Source organism: Myxine glutinosa, chromosome 8, assembly GCF_964187855.1.
Source record: "Myxine glutinosa chromosome 8, kmMyxGlut1.1, whole genome shotgun sequence".
NCBI lineage: Eukaryota > Metazoa > Chordata > Myxini > Myxiniformes > Myxinidae > Myxine > Myxine glutinosa.
Window position 1 is genome coordinate 62,777,178 of NC_136268.1, and position 20,844 is coordinate 62,798,021.

Below are 20,844 nucleotides of genomic sequence, written 5' to 3' on the forward strand. Positions count from 1 at the left end.
TGAGGTAATTAGTGATTGGGAACGATTCAGAACCTGTAGGTAAATAACCCTTGGTAATTTCCCCAACAGTTTTCCGGACTATAATTTGGAGTGCGGTAAGTCAAAGCTGTTAATATTCCTTGTGTACAATATGCTGTAATCGTGGACTGTTCTTTAAAATGCTTTCCGAGAATAAGCATCAAGTCAAAAACGTTTTCACTGAATTTTGTTTCTATTGACACAATTCTTCATATCAGGCAAGAATACATTGAATTCACATAGTTTACCAATAAATGAACAATACATCTAGGGAGGTTGGAGTGTCACTTTACCATATGCTTCTGTGCGTATAATCTGCGTGAATACTTCTTTAAATATGTATCTGATACTCTGCCCTCTTAGCAGTATACACAGTACGCGTCAGAAGTAACCTAGCTTCCACGGTCCGCGGATAACCTGGTCAGGATAACCCGGTCTCACATCATCCGCGCCCACATTCAATCGTGCATAAATTTGCATATTTAATGAGGTTCGTCTGTCACACTTTGGTTTCGTGCGATAACTCCACCAAACATTGGCTGATTTCAACAGAATTTTGTACACACATGTGTCTCAGCATAACTCAGATCAAGTTTGAAAACCAGCATCAACCGTGCATAAATTTGCATATTTAATTAGATCCGTCTGTTCGTCTGTCACAGTTTGGTTTCCGTGCGATAACTGCACCAAACATTGGCTGATTTCAACAAAATTTTGTACACACGTGTCTCAGCATAACGCAGATCAAGTTTGAAAACTAGCATCAACCGTGCATAAATTTGCATATTCGATCATTTTTGACAAAGTTATGGCACTTTTAACTTTGGTAGGGGACATGTATTGCAGCGCAATAGTCAGAATGCTTGTTTAACATGTTACATTAGGTATTCGTGCTTGTTGTTTGTGTGCTTTATGACGTTCTTAAAAACAGTAAGTGTCCTGTTTGGCATGATTTTCAATTTTCTTTGCCTGCCAGACAGTCAAACAGAGAAAAGAAAGATTATTTCACTCCGCACGTGCGCGATCGGGACAAATTCAGAGCCAAAGTACTCCGAAACTGCAAGTTCGTTTTCTGATTCATGTTCCAATTTGTGTTCAAAATATAACATTCAATTGAAATGAAGTTGTTCCTCGATCATAAACTGACGTTTGTGGACAGAGGGACAGAGGAAAAGAAGTGAACTAATTGCTTAACTCCGCTTTTCGCTTTGTCTGCACCAACCGGGCAATGAAGGCATAGTGACCTCTATATTCCACAACCATTATTCCACGCAGTTGTGGTTGTAGTTCATGACATTAAACCATTTTTGATTCTATAATGTCAAGTATATTTATATATTGCATAACAATCAAAGCAAAAAAACAAGTCCAAACTACTTATTGTATCCCTTCAATAACTGCACTATATAGCGACAAAATGGTGCAAAAAAAAAAAGAAGTGACAGGATGGTGCAAAATGGTGCACTTACCTTAGAGTGTCTTGACACTGTCTTGTCTTGGGTGGGTTCAATTAATTGGCCGGACTATAAACTGTCAGGTTGATGCTTGACAGGCAGGGTGTTGCATCAATAAGTGTGCTGTTTGTTCCAAAGGATGTTAAGCAGTGGACCCATCCCGTGATATCTTTCAACAAAGAGTAAGCGAATTATCACCGGCATCCTACCAAAATTCATCCCCCTCAATGCAGGTCGCACGTGGTCTGGCCGGTGTTCTTGGTTATTCCTTGACAGCAGGTTGCAATCCTTGCTATCTCAGAGTGTGTAGGGCAGCAGCTCCTACACTATAAACAAATTCAAGCACCCATGTGTTTATGTCTTAAAACAAATGCTCAGCTTATCTCCTCCTTGATGGGCCTCGTGGCTTCCTCTTGCATTGAAGTTCATTGAAAGGGACTTCATATTAACATTATCATTACAACCATTACAGTGTCCGATATTATGAGCGAGATAGCACTCCTGCTTTTGAGTTGTTTAATCTGGGTTCGACAACCAACTACAAATTGTCAGATTGATGCTTCGCAGGTCAGGCGTTGAGCATCAATGAATGTCTTCAAATGAATGCTCAGCTTATCTCCTAGCAATGTCTGATGGATCTTAAATGGACATTTCAAAAAAAAAAAGTGTCGTTTGGTGCTGGTAAATCCCAATTCCTACCCTTACATTCCAATATATTTGAGGCACTGCATCATTGACACAGCTGGGCCTCAGCAATGATGTGAATCATTATGACTTGAATCCCAGTCCAACATGCATGACGACTGTATTGCGCACAACCAAAAAGAAAAATTAACCTCTACATACACTTTGTTTATGCCTGGTGTTGGCTTAGCGGTTAGGGTGCCGGCTTGGGATCCTAGGATCCTGGGTTCGAATCCCGATCGATCGCTGAATTAACGCCAGGGGGGTTGACTCAGCCTGTCATCCTTCCGAGGTCGGCAAATTGAGTACCAGCTTGCTGGGATGAATGATCCCGGTGTGTACCCCGATTTAGAATAGGTACACCGTATCCCTGCGCATCGTAAGAGGCGACCAAGGGCTGGCGTCAGGAAGGGCATCCGGCCATAAAAACATTGCCTCAAACAGGGAACCATGATTGTCATGGGGCCCGCAAGGCTAACCCCCGCTCTAGCGGGGAAAATTGCCTTTAAAACGATCATTCATACAAGTCAATAATATTACTCAGCAAAAGCAGATGGAATGGAGTTTTCTCAAAGATTGCTGAAAATGCAAAATGTAGTATGGACTTGGTGCTGCCACTGCGTGCGGTGGATATTTGCCCCCAAATTATTGAAAGCCAAATAAATATCAGCAAACTGTTGTAATTATGGACTAATAAGATGGAGCTTGGAAATAAAAGGGAAGGTATTGAAGGCACAAAATTAGTTCACTGTTAGAAGTGGAGATAAGAATGTCTGAGTGTTTATTGTAAATAAACTCTGTCAGCTTGAGTCATGGCAATTGGTCTCTTGGGAAAACAGCAATACTTTTGTAACCATAGCTGGACGAAAACATGGCTTGTTTTATTGTTGGGAAGCCAAACACATTTTGGAAAAGAATCTACGTTAAAAAAACAGCTCTGCCTGTGCGCCTTTTGGAGGGCCTAATCGAGAAAGGCTGTCTTTTTTGATGTCAAACACTGATCGGGTTTGACGCAATGATGTCTCAATGAACACAAAAACAGTCAAGTGTTGCCTCATGGAAAAACAACGGAAAAATATATGAACGACTGAATACTAACCAAAAATGAGTCTCTTTTGGGGGGTTGTTATAGTTATACAGATTAAGAGGCTGAAAGTGAAAAGTAATATTTGTTGACAGCACAGAAACCGTGGTTTGAAAAGAAAACATCTTGAAGAATAGAAATGTTTGGATAAACGAGTTGCTATTGAAGGTTTGATGGGAAAAGGCACTTGTGAACAAGACAGACAACAAAACATTTTCATAAAATTGACTTCTACTTTCCAGAGGTAAATATTTTCACAAAAGTTTGCAAATACTGATACAGTGACACTTGTTTGTGGAAATGCCATGAAAAGTGTTTGTGACACTGAAATCAGGTATGTATGCGTATTTGTGTGTGTATATATATGTATGTATGTATATATATATATATATATATATATATATATATATATATATATATATATATATATATATATATATATATATATATATGTTGAACACTCCAGTCACAGACCATATAGTCCTCATCGATGCCAGGCCTTCAAAAACAACACCCTGCTGAGCTTAAAATATGTATGTATGTGTGTATATATATTGTTACAGATACGACTTTGATGGTATGGTGGGCCGAGCGGGATGGCCGCCGTATCCGTACAAGTTACCCCGATTGCACCCGGGGTTGACTAATCGCGCTATGCTGGCTCAATAAGAAAAAGAAGACACCCGGCTGGATTATAATGACACAATACGACACCAGGGGTTCAGTTCTCAAGTATATTCGTACGGAAAAAGGTTAGATTACAACTACAAGAGGGACAGCATAGGAAGACAGGTACTTAGACACACTCTTATATTAACCCTAGACAGACCACAGATAAACGGGACAACGCTGACTCACACGGGATTTGATGGCAAGGAAAGCGGCAGTCGATGGCTCAGGTGCACCTGGCTCAGGGACAGAATCACGTACGGTGGTGTCCAGCAGATGCGGGGAGGTCGCTCAGCGCTCGTGGGTCGCGACTTTGGTGGAGATGCCGGGGAGGTCGCTCAGCGCTCGGGAGGGTGGCGTCTTGTCCTTCCAAGCTCGGGGCGCATCTCCCGTCACGTCCGGCGCGGGGCCGCGTATATCCGGCGGGGAGTGACACGCCCTCGGCTCGTTAGCGCCGCCCCAGATGGCATCGGCCCATGGCTTCTCATTGGGTGCGGGGGTTACCGGCTCCGCCCTTGACGAGGGGCCGACAGGGAGCCCCTTCGTGGTAACCCCGTGGAGCGCGTGGTCAATGGCGGCTAACCGAGCCGGAAGGAGGACGCCCACTCCCCATGCCGTCACCGCGCCGCCCCCCTCTTTTGTTGTTGTTGTTGTAGTTGGCGCTTCTTCATGGGGAAGAGATGCGGAGAGGTATGGGGAGGTCCTAAACTTCCTAACAGGTGCCATATAATCACATTCTGGTGCAACGAAGAGTCATAATTAATGGAAACAAGTCCTTAACTGACATAGATTAAGAATAACTAGCAAGATGTCCTATAATTGTCTACGTGTGGTGCGGGGGACCTGGGCACGACATTTAATGGGGGGATGAAGGGGAAGATCGGCTCTAATGGGTGTTGTTTACAGACAATGGGACTAGGGAATGGGGTAAGGGAGAGTTGGGGAGTATCGGAGAAAATAGGGGAATATTTACAAGCGGATATGGAGGCCAAATTCCATATTCGCAACATTGCACCCTTCTCTACCCTCGGGGCGTCCCGACCCGATAAATTTTTACCTACTTTAGTGTGGCACGCAATGTAGTTCCCTCTACTATTAACTCTACCCTGAGTGCGACAGTTTTATAGATATTCACAAATGAGTAAATATGTCCCCCTGCGACGTTGCACCCTTCTCCTCTCAGAAACACACCCACAGGATAACCGAATCCGGAAAGAATTCTCAAACTAAACATACAGCCGGTAGGGAGCATTATTTACACGACTACGCTGCTATTTACACTACGATCCAGGACCTGTTTTTGGAGGAACACATGCAGATGTTATGCATAGAGAGAGCGCGCTTGCCAACATCGATACACCAACCCACGAGTGCTCTGTGGCCGACGGCCTTTAATAACGTGCAGAGCACCCCGTCCCGCGCATCAACAGCACCACCCCACCACCAATCGGTGCAGTCACCATTGTTCATTGGAATAAAAATAAATTCGACAACCCCTAACCCTGCAGGTGTCTCTTGCTCTTCTTGTGGTGCACTTGGTGGTGTTAAAAGTGGTTCACCTGTATGGCATAGGTGCCACGTTGACCCATAGGTCCATCCCCGGGTGGTGCTTGGCCGCAAACGAACTGCGGTCCATTGTGGGTGGCCACAAACATTGCGGTCCATATGGTGTATCGATCCCGGCAGCAAACAGCGAAAGTGCAGGCCCACAACTGCGCAGCCAGCACCTCTCTCTCCTCTCTCTCTACCCCAAAGCCAGATCCTCGGAGGTGGGAGACAAAAGAAGAAACAAGTGAGTAAGGTGGTAAGGGCGCAAAAGTGCACGCAATGTAAGGTAATGCACACTGGGGGCACATGGGAACCAGGTGAGACAGGTACGTTCCTATCGTACGCCCCCCCCCCCACCAGGTAACCTACATGGCCCCTCCCTTACCCCTTACTGCATCCACACAACACAACACTACTCATAAACATCTACTTTACAAATCAACAAACATCCCTACTGTCTTCCCCGTTCCTCCCATATACCAAATTCGTCTTCTCTCCCTCCTAACCAATCAAATTTGCCATTTTCAACTCTCATCAAAATTTGCCATCTCCAACTCAACATCATAATTTGCCATTACCAATTCATCATCAGTCCCTCCTAGGGAGGGAGAGATGGAATCACCCCAATGTCTCATCCACGTCGTGATGCGTCTCACAAATCCTCACAGCAATCTCATTTCCTGCACAAAACAAAGAAAACACAGGTGTGGAGTCATCATCATCACCACAGGTAAGTGGCTGCGTATGGTGCGACAGGTTCATCAATCCTAACTATCTCCTAAATGACTTTAACAACTTTACACTACCCGGGGTCTTCCTCCGGCCAAACCATTGGCCCTCTTACACTATGGGTTCTAAAAACCAATTCCCATTGGCCAAACTGTGGTGCTCTTCAATTTGGGGTCTCACTCCCCCGATTCATCTCCCGGTGCCCTCGTACAATTTCTGGGCTGCGACGTGTACCTCTCCCAGTGGGTCTACCCACCTGCACACCTCCACCACTGCAGTTGCCTCCGAGCTTACCTGCTCCTTACCCTAACCTAACTACCAGGGGAAGGCCCTCTGGCTCTCTCCCCACTCCGTGCCCTCTCTGGCACTGGGCTGCCCGATCCACACCCGGGATCCTCAGGCACCCACTCACAACTACCGGCTCCCAGAGCCCACCTGCGGCCTCACCTGGCCGACATCCTCACAGTGGTGGAGTGCCCAACCAACTACACACACTAACAGGCTACACGCCCAGCCATTTCCACAACACTAATGCACCCATTCACAACACCATTCTGCAACCGCACCACAAATGCCAATATCCAACCACAATTTACCTGCACCCTCTACCTAACACTTACACTACCCGCCCCGGGTACTCGTGAAAGGGGTCCACTCTTCCCCCATCCACACCTTCGCACCATGCACACCACTCCGTACCACTCACTCCAACTCTCTCCACACACCTGTACCTGCACACCTGTGCTCTCACACCTGGTGCCGCCTGCACCCTTCTCTCCCCAAGCGCATTCGCGCTGATCCACCACACTCACTACTCATCCATTGCTCCACACACCCGTCCAGTTGCACACCTGTGCAATCACACCTGTTCAATTGCACACCTGTGCAATCACACCTGTTCAATTGCACACCTGTGCAATCACACCTGTTCAATCCTCACACACACGGCATCATCTCAGCTAACTACTCCCTTCTGAAACTTGCGCTTCCCAGTCGTCCCTTTAAACTATTGCGCTCCCTCGTCATTATCATCCACACTAAACTACCTGCGTCCCCACTACAGGTATCAGTCACTAACTAACCTTAACGTCACCTAATGTCATCTTCGCTAGATCCCTACACACCATATCCTAACCCACCCGGGCTAGTTTTCACTGCCATACACCCCCATAAGCTATTGCTCCTTTGCCCCCCTCACATGGGAAAGGTGGCAGGGATGCCACCCTCTCCCACCGGGCCTATCGCTCCTCAATCCCCCAGTCCTCTGGCACTAATAAGCCCCCCTTATTCAGAGGTACTGGGTCCCGCCTCGGCATCTAAAGCCGAGGCGATCCACGGGGGCGCCTGCTCGCCGGTGTAAGGTCTTATCCGGTCGGCGTGGACGATCCGAGGGAGGGCTCGTGGCCCCATTTTGATCTTAAAGACCACGTCACAGATTTGCGACAGGACGACTCCTGGGCCTTGCCAGGGGGAGGTGAGTTTTGGGCACCTTCCCTTCCGCCTCCGGGGATTAAAGAACCAAATCTTCATCCCCGGAGCGTATTGACTCCCCTGGCTCCGGTCGTCGTACCTGCGCTTCATCTTTTCCCCCGCCAGATGGAGTTGGCGGCGGGCGAAGGCATGGACTAGCTCCATGCCTTCCTCTAGGTGACGTGCGTACCCCTCCCTCGGCGGGTTAACCACTGTGTCTGGCACGGGACCGCATAGCAAGTCGGCGGGAGCCCGTAACTCCCGCCCATACATAAGCAACGCTGGACTGCATGCGGTGGCCCCGTGCTGGCTGGTTCGGTAGGCCATGAGCAAGTAAGGGAGATGTTCGTCCCAGTCATCCTGACGGGTGGTGGTGAACAGTGCCAGTTGTTGGATTAAAGTTCGGTTGAATCTTTCCACCATCCCGTCAGATTGAGGTCTTAAAGGCGTTGTCCTGGTTTTTCGAATTGACAGGAGACTGCACACATCTTTTAGTAATTTGCTCTCAAAATTTCGTCCCTGGTCGGTGTGCAACTCCTGTGGAATCCCATGCCGGCACACAAATCCTTCCACGAAGGCCTGCGCTACCACCCCTGCTTCTTGGTTGGGGAGGGCGTAGGCCTCCGGCCACTTGGTGAAGTAGTCCATCACAACGAGGATATACTTATTACCTTGGCGGGTGCGGGGCAGCGGTCCTAGAATATCCATAGCCACCCGCTCAAGGGGGGCCCCCACCTGATGTAATTGAAGGGGGGCCCTCATCCTCCGTGCTGGTCCCTTTTTGGCAGAACAGGCGTCGCATCTCCGACACCAGTCCTGTATGTCGCGCCCCATATTCACCCAATAGAACCTCCGGCGGACCCGAGATATTGTCTTTGTCCTGCCCAAATGGCCGCCGGAGCGGGTACCATGCACCTGTTGCAATATGACGTTCTTGAATTTGTCAGGGACTATCACCAGCCAGGAAGTTCGATCAGAGGGAACCTCCACCCACTTGCGATACAAGATGTTGCCTTTCAATTCCAGGGTCTGCCACTGAGCCCAATATGCCTTTGTCTGCGCCCCGAGGGGGGTGACCTCTTCCCCCTTTGGTCTTTGCCCCAATTTGACCCATTGGAACACCGGCCCCAGAACAGGATCCTCCTGCTGGGCCGTGCTCCAAGCCAACTCTCCAAATTCCTCGTCCGCGGTTAGTGGCAAAATTGGCCCTCTCACCCGGGTTGCCCGGACGACGAGAATCGGGGCGGAATCGCCCAATTGCTCCCTCTCCTCGTGTCTCGCACAAAATTTACAGTTTTCCCCCAGACAAGGACGCCGAGAGAGTGCGTCCGCATTACCATGGGCCTTCCCGGCCCTATGGGCCACATCAAAATCGTACTGCTGCAACTTTTCCAACCACCTTGCAATTTGGCCCTCCGGTTCCTTGAACCGAAGGAGCCATTGCAAGGAGGAATGGTCAGTTCTAACCAAAAATTTCCGCCCGTACAAGTACGGGTGGAAATGGTTCATGGCAGCCAGCATAGCCAATAACTCTTTGCGAGTGACGCAATAATTTCTCTCGGGCCTACTTAAGGCCCGACTATAATAACCAATCACTCTCTCCACGCCCTCCTGTGTCTGAGACAAAACTGCGCCCAATCCTTCCTGGCTCGCATCCGTGTCCAGGGTAAATGTCCCGTCACTAATGGGGTAAGCTAGAAGGGGTGCGGATGTTAGACACCCCTTCAATTTTTGGAAGGCCTCGTGGCACTCCCGTGTCCAATTAAATCGCGTCCCCTTCTCCGTAAGCCGGTGGAGGGGACGGGCCAACTCCGCAAATTTCGCCACAAAGCGCCGGTAGTAGGAGCAGAGTCCCAAAAATCCCCGCACCTCTTTGATGGTACGTGGTGCGGGCCACTCCTCTACCGCTTTAATTTTGTCTGGGTCTGTTTTTACCCCCTCGCGGCCAATCACGTGACCTAGATAGGCCACCTCTCTTGCAAACAAAGTGCACTTACTCGGGTTCAGCTTCAACCCTGCCTGTCTGAGGCACCCGAACACCTGGTCCAAATTAGCTAGTGCCTGGGGGAACGTTTGGGCATGTACCAGGACGTCATCCAGGTACACCAGGCATGACTGCCATGGCATGCCGCCTAGTACATGCTCCATCAATCTCTCAAAGGTGGCGGGGGCGTTACACAAACCAAACGGCATCACAGTAAACTGATACAGTCCCTTACCTGTGGAAAATGCCGTTTTCTCCTTCCCTGCCCTATCCATCTCCACCTGCCAATACCCACTCTTGAGGTCCAAAGTTGTGAACCAATTGGAGCCCGCAACGGCATCGAGGGTGTCATCAATCCTTGGCAGGGGATATGAGTCCTTGAGTGTCACGTTGTTTAGCTGGCGATAGTCCACGCAGAACCGCGTGGTCCCATCCTTCTTTTTGACCAGCACAACAGGTGACATCCAAGGACTTCCCGAGGGCTCGATCACACCTGCGTCGAGCATTTTTGCAACCTGCTCGTCAGCTTCCGCCCTCTTGCTCCAAGGGAGCCGTCGGGCGGCCTGACGAATAGGCCGGGCCTCACCGGTGTGGATCTGATGTTTCACCAGGCCCGTACGTCCAATATCCTCGGTGGACAGGGAGAAGAGGTCCAAATGGGACCCAACCAGTTTGTGTAAGGCCTCCCTCTGGGTACCTCCCAACTCTACGCTACTACGATTTACCATCTCGCAAATGGGATCGGGCCAATTCCTACTTGTTATTGAAGGCTCCCCCCGGGGTCGGCTCGGCTGGACGTTCTCGCCCCTCACTGTCGCGACTTCCTCCACTGGGGTGCAGCCAGCTACCCTCGTGCCCCTTACTATAGTGCGTGGTTCTGTACTCACATTTACTACTCGGACGGCCACTACCGGTCCGTCCGTTTTCACAAGGGTGCGGCCCACGATTAAACCCGGTATGGACTGCGCTGCCACCGGTTCGACCAGGCCGCAGGACTCCTGCCATGTTGGGCGAGCTGCCCACCGGGCCGGCACTATCGCCTCGGCCCTGGGGGGGATGGTCACGGCCTCGGAAGCCTCCAGCTCCGCTCTCTCGGCCGTGCTCACTCCCCCTAACGGCAGCTCTTCTACTCCCACCTGCAGGATCCCCCGGCACAAGTCGATTTTACAACCGCTGGCAGTCAACAGGTCCAACCCTATTAAACATGGGTCGCACACCTCCGCCACCCAAACATCTATCTCCCTCCTTACCGACCCTAACTTGAGGGTCACAGAACCACGCCCTATGATCGGGGCCGTTACCCCGGTAGCAAGCTGCAAACTATAATTTTGCAGGCGCTGGATCTTATCCCAGCCACCTGCGCTCGAATCAAGGACCACAGGGCTGATGATCGTGGCGCTAGCTCCTGTGTCCACGACGGCGTCTACCCCCACGCCGGCAATTTTGCATCTAATTGTCAGGCTACCGGTTCCAATTTGGCCACAATAAATGACCTGTCGCGTCAATGAGGGCTCTCCTCCATCCTCTGCTGCCGAACACCGCCCTACGTGCCCGACACCTTCTAGTTTCCCGGGGTCTGGCGGGGGGGTGTCTGGGGTCGGCTAACCCGCTCCCCCCTGGGCGGAGTTGAGGACCTCAACTGCCGGGGATCATCCCGGCGCGCGTTTCGACAGTGCCGCGCCAGGTGACCCAGGCGGTTGCAGGTATAGCACCTCACCTGATAAGGTGCTTGCCTCCGGAATTCCAAATTCCCCCCCCTGTAGGTCCGAATTGGATTACCCGCTCGTGGTCCACCGCGGGCCACCTCCGGGGCCGCCTGCCATGGTCCAGGTCCTGCCAGGCGCTGGTCCACCAGCCTCCGGACCATGCCCGCCAGGTCAGGACCCACGTCGGGGGCGGGCCCCCTAAGGGGTCCGCCCTCCATCGGGGGTCCCATCTGGCGGACCGCCATTGCGAGACGCTCGCCCCCCCGGGCCAGGGGCCTCGCTGCTTCCCAACGGGCCGCAGCGTCAGCCGCCTGGCTCAGAGTCTGCGGGCGCCACATGGCGAGCTGTTGCCGGAGCTCAATATCCGGGAGGGCCTGGATAAAATGGTCCAGCGCCAGGCTTTCCCGGGAATCCGCTGCCATGCTAGCATGTGCGATCCCCACTGCGCGGCGAATGTCGTGGGCAAGTTCCCCGATGGCTTCCTGGGGCTTGCGCTTTCGCAGCGCGAGCTGAGCTTTAACAAGCTCGCTCTGCTGTTCTATTCCAAATCGATTAATTAGGGCGTCGCGGAGGGCTGGCAGGGTGAGAGCACCCGCTGGTAATGCCGTCAGCACCTCCGCCGCCGCGCCGCGCAATGCGGCCACCAGGTGTACTCCACCTTCGTCCTCACCCCAACCGTTACCCTTACACACACAGTCGAACTGCGCCAGGTACGCGCGTAGATCACTCTTGCCGTCATACGGCGCGAGTGGGACCTTGTGGGACCACCTCGTATGCGAGTCGTTGCCCGCCGGCCGGACCCCGTGCGTCGCCCCTTGCGGGGTCAGCGCGGGGCCGAACCGGCCGGGCCCCCACAGTACACTACCCCCAAGGGGCTCTCGTGCCTCCCCGGTCCCTCCAACAACTACCCCTGTTGGTGTCGATGCATGGGTCACACCTCCGCAACCCGCTACCCATTCCATACCACCACAACCTTGCTCACCCACACCTCGCACCTCTCGTTCCATACCCTCCGGACCAGCCATACACCTCACTCTTGGCCTCTCACGAACATCCGGGTCTATCTCGACCCCCAAGCTTATTAAATCACCTGGCGCATCATACGCACGACCATATTGGTCACCACTTACACCGGGTCCTCTTTCTCTTCGCTTCTCCTCCATCACCTGCGAATCCCTCATCCGGTTAATGAGCACATCATCACGATCCGAACACAGACTTTGGACCAATTCTTTTACTTCCTCCTTTATCTCTTTCTTATCCTCTCTCCGTCGCTTCTTAATTTCGCTCACCCCTTCTTCCACTTCCTCTAATTTTTGCTTCATCTCCTTCATCTCTTCGTGCGCCCCTTTAAGTTCTTCCTCTAACTCCACTTTATTTTTTTCTATGTGCTCCCGCACCTCCCGCTCTTTAACCTCCATTACCTCTACCACCTTGTCCATTTTCCTCGTCAGGTCCTCATGTACCGTCTGGCACTCTTTTTTAATTACCCCTACGTCCTTTTTCATCTCCTTCTGTGTCGATTTTAAACCCTCTATTACCGCTGTGTTCTTCTTTACCTGGTCCCCCAGCTCCTTTTGTCCCACTGTCAGTTGTTCTACTCCCAGCGTCAACTCCTCTATACCACCTTGCAATTTTACAGTCCCCTTTCTCACCTCTTTCTCCATGCGCTCCTTACAGTGCCTCACCTCCTCGCGCACTCCTCCGACCTCCTCACTCACTCCTCTTCTGATCTCCTCTCCCATCACTTGCATCTCCTGCCCAGATGCCACCCTCATCTGCTCCATTTCCTCCCTGTGAGCATCCAGTTTGGTTTCTACCCCCATTCTGACCCCCTCTATCTGCTGCTCCATTTGTTTAACTTCCCTTTCCGCTTGGTCCCTCATGTCCCTCAATTTGCCTTCCATACTGTTTTCTAACCCCTCTAACCCATTTTTCACTCCCTCTATTTGATTCTCTTGAGCGGCCATTCTGTTTTCTACCCCCGTTAACCCATTCTTTACTTCTTTTATCCCGTTGTCTAACCCCTCAAATTTCTTTTCTAATCCCTCACCGGTACCCCTCATTTGGCCCTCCAATCGCTCACCCTGAGCATCCATCCGGTTCCCCATTACCCCCATTTGGTCCTCCAATCGCTCACCCTGAGCATCCATCCGGTTCCCCATTACCCCCATTTGGTCCTCCAATCGCTCACCCTGAGCATCCATCCGGCCCTCCAATCGCTCACTATTCTGGGCCATAAGGGCCTTCATTTGTATAAAAAAAAGGCCCCAATCCATCGGGGGCGCTGCCACGGTCGCTGGCGCGGTGATCAGCGAGGCGCCATTTTGCGCGCCCGCTTCTTCGTGCGTGACGGCGCTATTTTGCGAACCTGCCGCCCTCACTGCTTCGCTCTCCTCCTGTCCCTCATTTTGGTCCTGGATCGACCCTACCTCACTCTCCCCTACCGGACCCCAGCCGTCTTGATCCGCCATAGCGCGACTTGCAAAATTCGAGTTTCGTAAAACAAAACAAATTTCGGCCGCTCCAAATTTTGACCAAATTTTTTTTTTCCTCTATTCGTTTTTTTTTTTTCTTCAAACTTTGGTCGGGCCTCGAATCTCACTCCCGACACCAATTGTTACAGATACGACTTTGATGGTATGGTGGGCCGAGCGGGATGGCCGCCGTATCCGTACAAGTTACCCCGATTGCACCCGGGGTTGACTAATCGCGCTATGCTGGCTCAATAAGAAAAAGAAGACACCCGGCTGGATTATAATGACACAATACGACACCAGGGGTTCAGTTCTCAAGTATATTCGTACGGAAAAAGGTTAGATTACAACTACAAGAGGGACAGCATAGGAAGACAGGCACTTAGACACACTCTTATATTAACCCTAGACAGACCACAGATAAACGGGACAACGCTGACTCACACGGGATTTGATGGCAAGGAAAGCGGCAGTCGATGGCTCAGGTGCACCTGGCTCAGGGACAGAATCACGTACGGTGGTGTCCAGCAGATGCGGGGAGGTCGCTCAGCGCTCGTGGGTCGCGACTTTGGTGGAGATGCCGGGGAGGTCGCTCAGCGCTCGGGAGGGTGGCGTCTTGTCCTTCCAAGCTCGGGGCGCATCTCCCGTCACGTCCGGCGCGGGGCCGCGTATATCCGGCGGGGAGTGACACGCCCTCGGCTCGTTAGCGCCGCCCCAGATGGCATCGGCCCATGGCTTCTCATTGGGTGCGGGGGTTACCGGCTCCGCCCTTGACGAGGGGCCGACAGGGAGCCCCTTCGTGGTAACCCCGTGGAGCGCGTGGTCAATGGCGGCTAACCGAGCCGGAAGGAGGACGCCCACTCCCCATGCCGTCACCGCGCCGCCCCCCTCTTTTGTTGTTGTTGTTGTAGTTGGCGCTTCTTCATGGGGAAGAGATGCGGAGAGGTATGGGGAGGTCCTAAACTTCCTAACAGGTGCCATATAATCACATTCTGGTGCAACGAAGAGTCATAATTAATGGAAACAAGTCCTTAACTGACATAGATTAAGAATAACTAGCAAGATGTCCTATAATTGTCTACGTGTGGTGCGGGGGACCTGGGCACGACATTTAATGGGGGGATGAAGGGGAAGATCGGCTCTAATGGGTGTTGTTTACAGACAATGGGACTAGGGAATGGGGTAAGGGAGAGTTGGGGAGTATCGGAGAAAATAGGGGAATATTTACAAGCGGATATGGAGGCCAAATTCCATATTCGCAACAATATATATATATATATATATATATATATATATATATATATATATGCTGAGCTTGATGGAATGGCATGCGAAGAAATTGCGACTAAACATCCACTCACTCATTGGCATGAAGTGCTGTGTAGTCATTGTGAGCACATTTAAAGTTCAATAATAAAACTGTTACAAGACATCAGAGCAGAGGAAAATAATCAACTGGTTGCTTCATTACTTTTCACACATACAGTCATGTGAAAAAGTAAGTACACCCCATGTAAAGTTTTGACTTTTTCAACATATTTCAACATACAGCTATTTGATGTTCATTTCAACAATATTGACAGATAAAGGTGATATAATATAACAAATATCATGAAACATTTACATTTTGTAGTCCATTGTATAATTTAAATAAACATAAATGCTAATTTCGCATGTGGAAAAAGTAAGTACACCCCGACATTTATCACTACTTCAAATACCTAAAATTAGAATCAGGTGCACCAGCTCAGGTGCAAATGATTAGAACATCGTTAGAGAGGATCTTGGAGGAACCTGTCTTATTTAAAACTCAGACATTTGGTTTGGGTTGCTCTTTGTTGTTGAAGTGTGCGTCATCACCATGCCGAGATCAAAAGAGCTCTCTGAGGCCTCCAGAAAGAAGGTTATAGATGCCTACGAGTCTAGGAAGGGATTTACAAAGATCTCCAAACAATTTGAAATCAATCATTCAACTGTCCGGAAGATCATCTACAAGTGGAGAAGATTCCAAACAACTGCCAACTTGTTCAGGCCAGGCCGCCCCAGCAAGTTCAGCCCGAGAGCAGACCGCAAGATGCTGAAAGAAGTCTCAAAGAACTCCAGAATGTCATCACGGGATCTACAGGTAGCTTTTGCCACTGTTGATGTCAAAGTGCACGAGTCTACCATTAGAAAGAGGCTGCACAAATTTGATCCACACGGGAGGTGTGCCAGGAAGAAACCTTTGCTGTCCAGAAAGAACATCAGGGCAAGAATAAAGTTTGCCAGTGAACACCTAGGCAAAGACCAGCACGTCTGGAACAATGTGCTCTGGACAGATGAGTCAAAGGTAGAGCTATTTCGCCACAGTACCAGAAGACATGTTTGGCGAAAACCAAAGACAGAATTTGACCACAAGAACTTGATACCAACTGTAAAGCATGGTGGTGGAAATATTATGGTTTGGGGCAGCTTTGCTGCATCAGGGCCTGGGCAGCTCACCATCATAGAATCCACTATGAATTCTTCATTGTACCAGAGGGTGCTTGAGGATAATGTGAGGCCATCTGTCGGCAAGTTGAAGCTCAACTGAAGGTGGACCTTGCAACATGACAATGACCCTAAACATACCAGTAAATCCACCAAGGAATGGCTGAAAAGAATGAAATGGAGGGTTCTGGAATGGCCAAGTCAAAGCCCGGATCTCAATCCCATCGAGATGTTGTGGGGGGATTTTAAATGAGCTGTGCATGCAAGAAACCCCTCAAACATCGCACAGCTGAAAGAATTCTGCATGGACGAGTGGGCAAAAATTTCTCCCAGTCGATGTCAGAAAGTGGTAGACAGTTATAAGAAACGCCTACTTGAGGTTGTTTCTGCCATAGGGGGCAATACCACCTATTAGAGCCAAGGGTGTACTTACTTTTTCCACATGCGAAATTTGCATTTATGTTTATTTAAATTATACAATGGACTACAAAATGTAAATGTTTCATGATATTTGTTATATTATATCACCTTTATCTGTCAATATTGTTGAAATGAAGATCAAATAGCTGTATGTTGAAATATGTTGAAAAAGACAAAACTTTACATGGGGTGTACTTACTTTTTCACGTGACTGTACATCAAACACAGTACGATAGTTTCCTCTTTCTCTGACGTTTGTTTAAAGAGTATCACGGAGAAAACAATACAATGGTTGCACTGCCAGCTGTTCCTGTATTCCAAGCATTCACATTACCCAGGATTGCCAGCAATTATAATCCTCAGACTTGTGGTTCAATTTCTTTCTCCCTGCAGGAAGCGAGTTTCCTACCAACCCCTACTCACACCCACAGTACACGGCGTACAACGAGGCTTGGCGATTCACAAACCCTGGCATACTTGGTAAGATCTACATATACGCTGTTTATATATTTCATACATCCCTACTATACTCACTCTCATTTTCATTGAAGTGAGAATATATATATACACACACACACACACACACACACACACACACACACACACACACACACCCACAGTACACGGCGTACAACGAGGCTTGGCGATTCACAAACCCTGGCATACTTGGTAAGATCTACATATACGCTGTTTATATATTTCATACATCCCTACTATACTCACTCTCATTTTCATTGAAGTGAGAATATATATATACACACACACACACACACACACACACACACACACACACACACACACACACACACACACACACACACACACACACCTATCAGTGGGGCATACTTGCATTCTCGGGTGCATCCTATGTGCAGACAGAATAAATATGAGATTTTTATATTTGATGAAGTGGATTGTCCATGCATTCTGCAAGCAAATAAACGATTCATTTAAATGAAGAATGAGTACGTAGCATGAGGTATATTTCCCATCAGGCCTGAGACTAAAGAAGAGGAGAATTAGGACAGTAGTAAGACAGATCTTTCAGTCAGGGACTATAGTTGGTGCATGGATGGTTTCCTTAGAAAGACATTGGCAGCAGAAACAGTAGATGTGTTTAAATTGGAATTAGATAGGTACCTAGAAGCATTGCAGTCTTTCCTAAATTAGCCACTAGCTCTTCACAAAATCCTTTCAACTCCCCACCCATAAAGGATGGAATATAGCAAGGCAGTATCTTGGGCCAAGTCTTCTTTTTCATGTATGTAAATGACATCTTTGATGCTCTGGGAAGGCCCTCTTTTCCTCTTTGCAGATGATTCCCCATTAAGCTGTACTATTCTGCGTACCACTGGCAAGCCTAAACGAGCTGATTCCATTTCTGCTGACCTGGAAATCAAAGTCAAAAGGATCAGGTCAAAGTGAAAAGGATCAGATGCTAGTCTGACACTTGTAACATGTCCTTCAATATAGGTCATTCAATTCCACATCATCAATGTCTCTTCTTCAGAAGGACTGCCAAACAAACCCACTGCTTATTTCCCATAAATAACCACTGAAAGAGGTTTAATCTCTTTAAATTCTAGGCCTCACCAGTTTAGACCCAATCTCTCCTCAGCAGTGCACATATCAAAGCTTTCCTCCAAAACTGGCCACAGAATGGGCATCCTCGATTGTGCCATATCCTTGATAAAATGGAACTTCTCCCAGCCTACCAATCCTTTTACCACGGCTCAGTTGAGTCTCCCTGATAGGCTGGTGCCTCCACTTTAACACCTGTCTCTCCTGGATTCTGTGGAATACAAAACTTTTGACATCATTGGAATTTCTCACAAATGAGCAGAATAAAAGACTGGTTGCTCTCTCATTGCAGACATGTTGGTAGCCTGTGTTATTACTTGCTGTCTTCTGCTCTTTCTCCATCTGCTCTTTTATCCCTCCGACCTTCCTCCACCCCCTCCCCATTCCTTTCAACATACATATTCTTCCTGTGACCCCTTCTTTCTATAACTCTCCAAATCCAGGTTGACTGATCACCTCCACTTCATTGTTCCTCTTCCTTCCATTTGTAGGACTTCCTTCCTGAGTTAGCTAAATATCACTCTTCCCTCCTTTGCTCCAAGTTGTTTGGTCACCACCATCTCAAGTCATCCTCCTTTCCTCTCCATGATTAACCGACGCCTCTCACTTAAAGGACACTGTTTTCTTCCCTCTACTCTCTCTTTTTTCTGTTCAACTATTCCTTTGCTTGTTGCATCTGCCTGTGGTGCCACCAACCCACTGTTAGGCTGTTTCCTGTCTATCCTCTGTCTCCTGGCTCTTACACGTGTCTGGATTTTGTGTTAAAGAAACAACAAAAATCCCGGCAAAACACCCTCCCAGAAAATTGAAAATAAGCAAAAAATAAGGAGTAACCCTCAATTCAAAACACATCTCTTTCTTAACCAAAGCAAATAAAAGCTGAATACAAAAGGTAATCATCCATTAATGAGCAGACACTCGTGCGTTAGACAAAATGGTCTCGATTAAATTGACTCATCTTCTCCAATATGAAATTTTCCCTGTGCCACACCACTTAATAGGCCCAAATCAGCCCTTCAACTTCTATAAATCAATAAATAAATTTGCATCGGAGCATTTCCACCGGACATGTTTCACTCTAATTCATAACAGCCCACAAAAGGGCACGTGGTAGGACACCTCCACCCATAAACTACATTAACCATTCTATAAGTCATATTAAACTCCAAACAAGGATCTTCGTTACAGATGATACCCTCTTCCAGATTACTGTAGTATTATGCTTTGAAACATTTCTGATACAAAACAAAAATTGGATGAATGAACAAACCATGATAATATCTCAAACAACCAAGAAGAAACCTTAATGAGAGCAGATGTTCCGACAATACTTTTGCAAGCCGAAGGTGTTTTGTAGCCATATTAGCCATATTACTGCAATCCCATTGCAAGAAGGGTCACTTATTTAAACACTTACGATGTCTAAATTTGCCCCATGCAATGAAGAGTCTTTTTATTTATTTCTTGTGGATGTGTACAGAGTAAGATCTTAAACTCAGGAGTACTCACAATATTACTATTCCATGCGTACAATCAGAAATCTAAGTTTAAAAACTCTGCAATGTACATATTACATCCATTAGGTTCATGCATTCAGAAATATTATTCGTAACTCAGTCTAAATTCGTAACTCTTACGTAAACTTGTAATTCAGTCGTAACTCACAGAGAACACATCTAAATACTGGCACAAAAGAGGAGTGTATTAGCATTAGCAAAGCTCCATACTTTTTCTGCTTCGAGACACACTAATAACTCAACATGTGTTAACTTGGTGCTGGAGCAGAAGGAATGAGAGGTTGAAAAGTCTGATCTTTATGTCATCGGTCATCCAGTGTAATGCTTTGGATCGCCTGGAGCCAGACAGCTCTCAATCCTAAAGGAGCTGCTATCCACAGATCGCTCCACATAGGATCAGGATCCTGCACATACCGGCCGTGCTTTCTTGACAAGAAGGTCACTTTTGGTAACGGTATCGCCCAGAGTTCGCCGACTACCTCTCGATGAACTCGGTCTGTTAGCATGAAATGGCCTTGCTAGACTTCTGACTTGCCCCAGTTACATCTGTCCCAGCTCATGTTGCACGCTATTTCTGCAGTGAATCTCCTCTTTTTCCATTGTTATGAGCACCAGACTTTTATTCCCTGTTGCCCTCGCTATATATCAATATCCTCAATCACCCCACATCACAGATAAATGCACGCCCCTCTACCTCTCCTCCCTTGGGAGGGGGGCAAATGTGTCATGTCCTCCCACACTCTGGCATGTTGTCAGGTATGGCTGCACTCACGACTGCAAATTTGTAAGCAGGTTCGACCTGAAATGGTTTTATAACTTATATTGTTCATCCTCCCAAAGGTGATACCTCTCCAGTCATCTCTGAACAATGGATTTGTGTTAGGAAAATAATAATCAAGTTTCTCTACTGGAATGTCATTGTTACAGAAGGACAACTAATACGCCATCACACTTTCACGACTTCTTCAAAACAATTCTCTTAAAAAAACAAAAAAACACTATCATGATGTCCCAGTGCCCACTCTTATAATCCA

General features: G+C 48.4%; 1 protein-coding gene across 1 annotated transcript in view; it reads left to right on the forward strand.

Annotated features, from left to right (window-relative positions):
- LOC137433128 (paired box protein Pax-5) overlaps positions 1–20,844 on the forward strand; it is a 415,587-nt gene that overhangs the window by 373,787 nt on the left and 20,956 nt on the right. Inside the window, exon 10 of the mRNA XM_078783329.1 lies at positions 17,106–17,192. Within this exon, the coding sequence (XP_078639455.1) occupies positions 17,106–17,192 (87 nt within the window). The remainder of the gene's footprint in view (positions 1–17,105; positions 17,193–20,844) is intronic.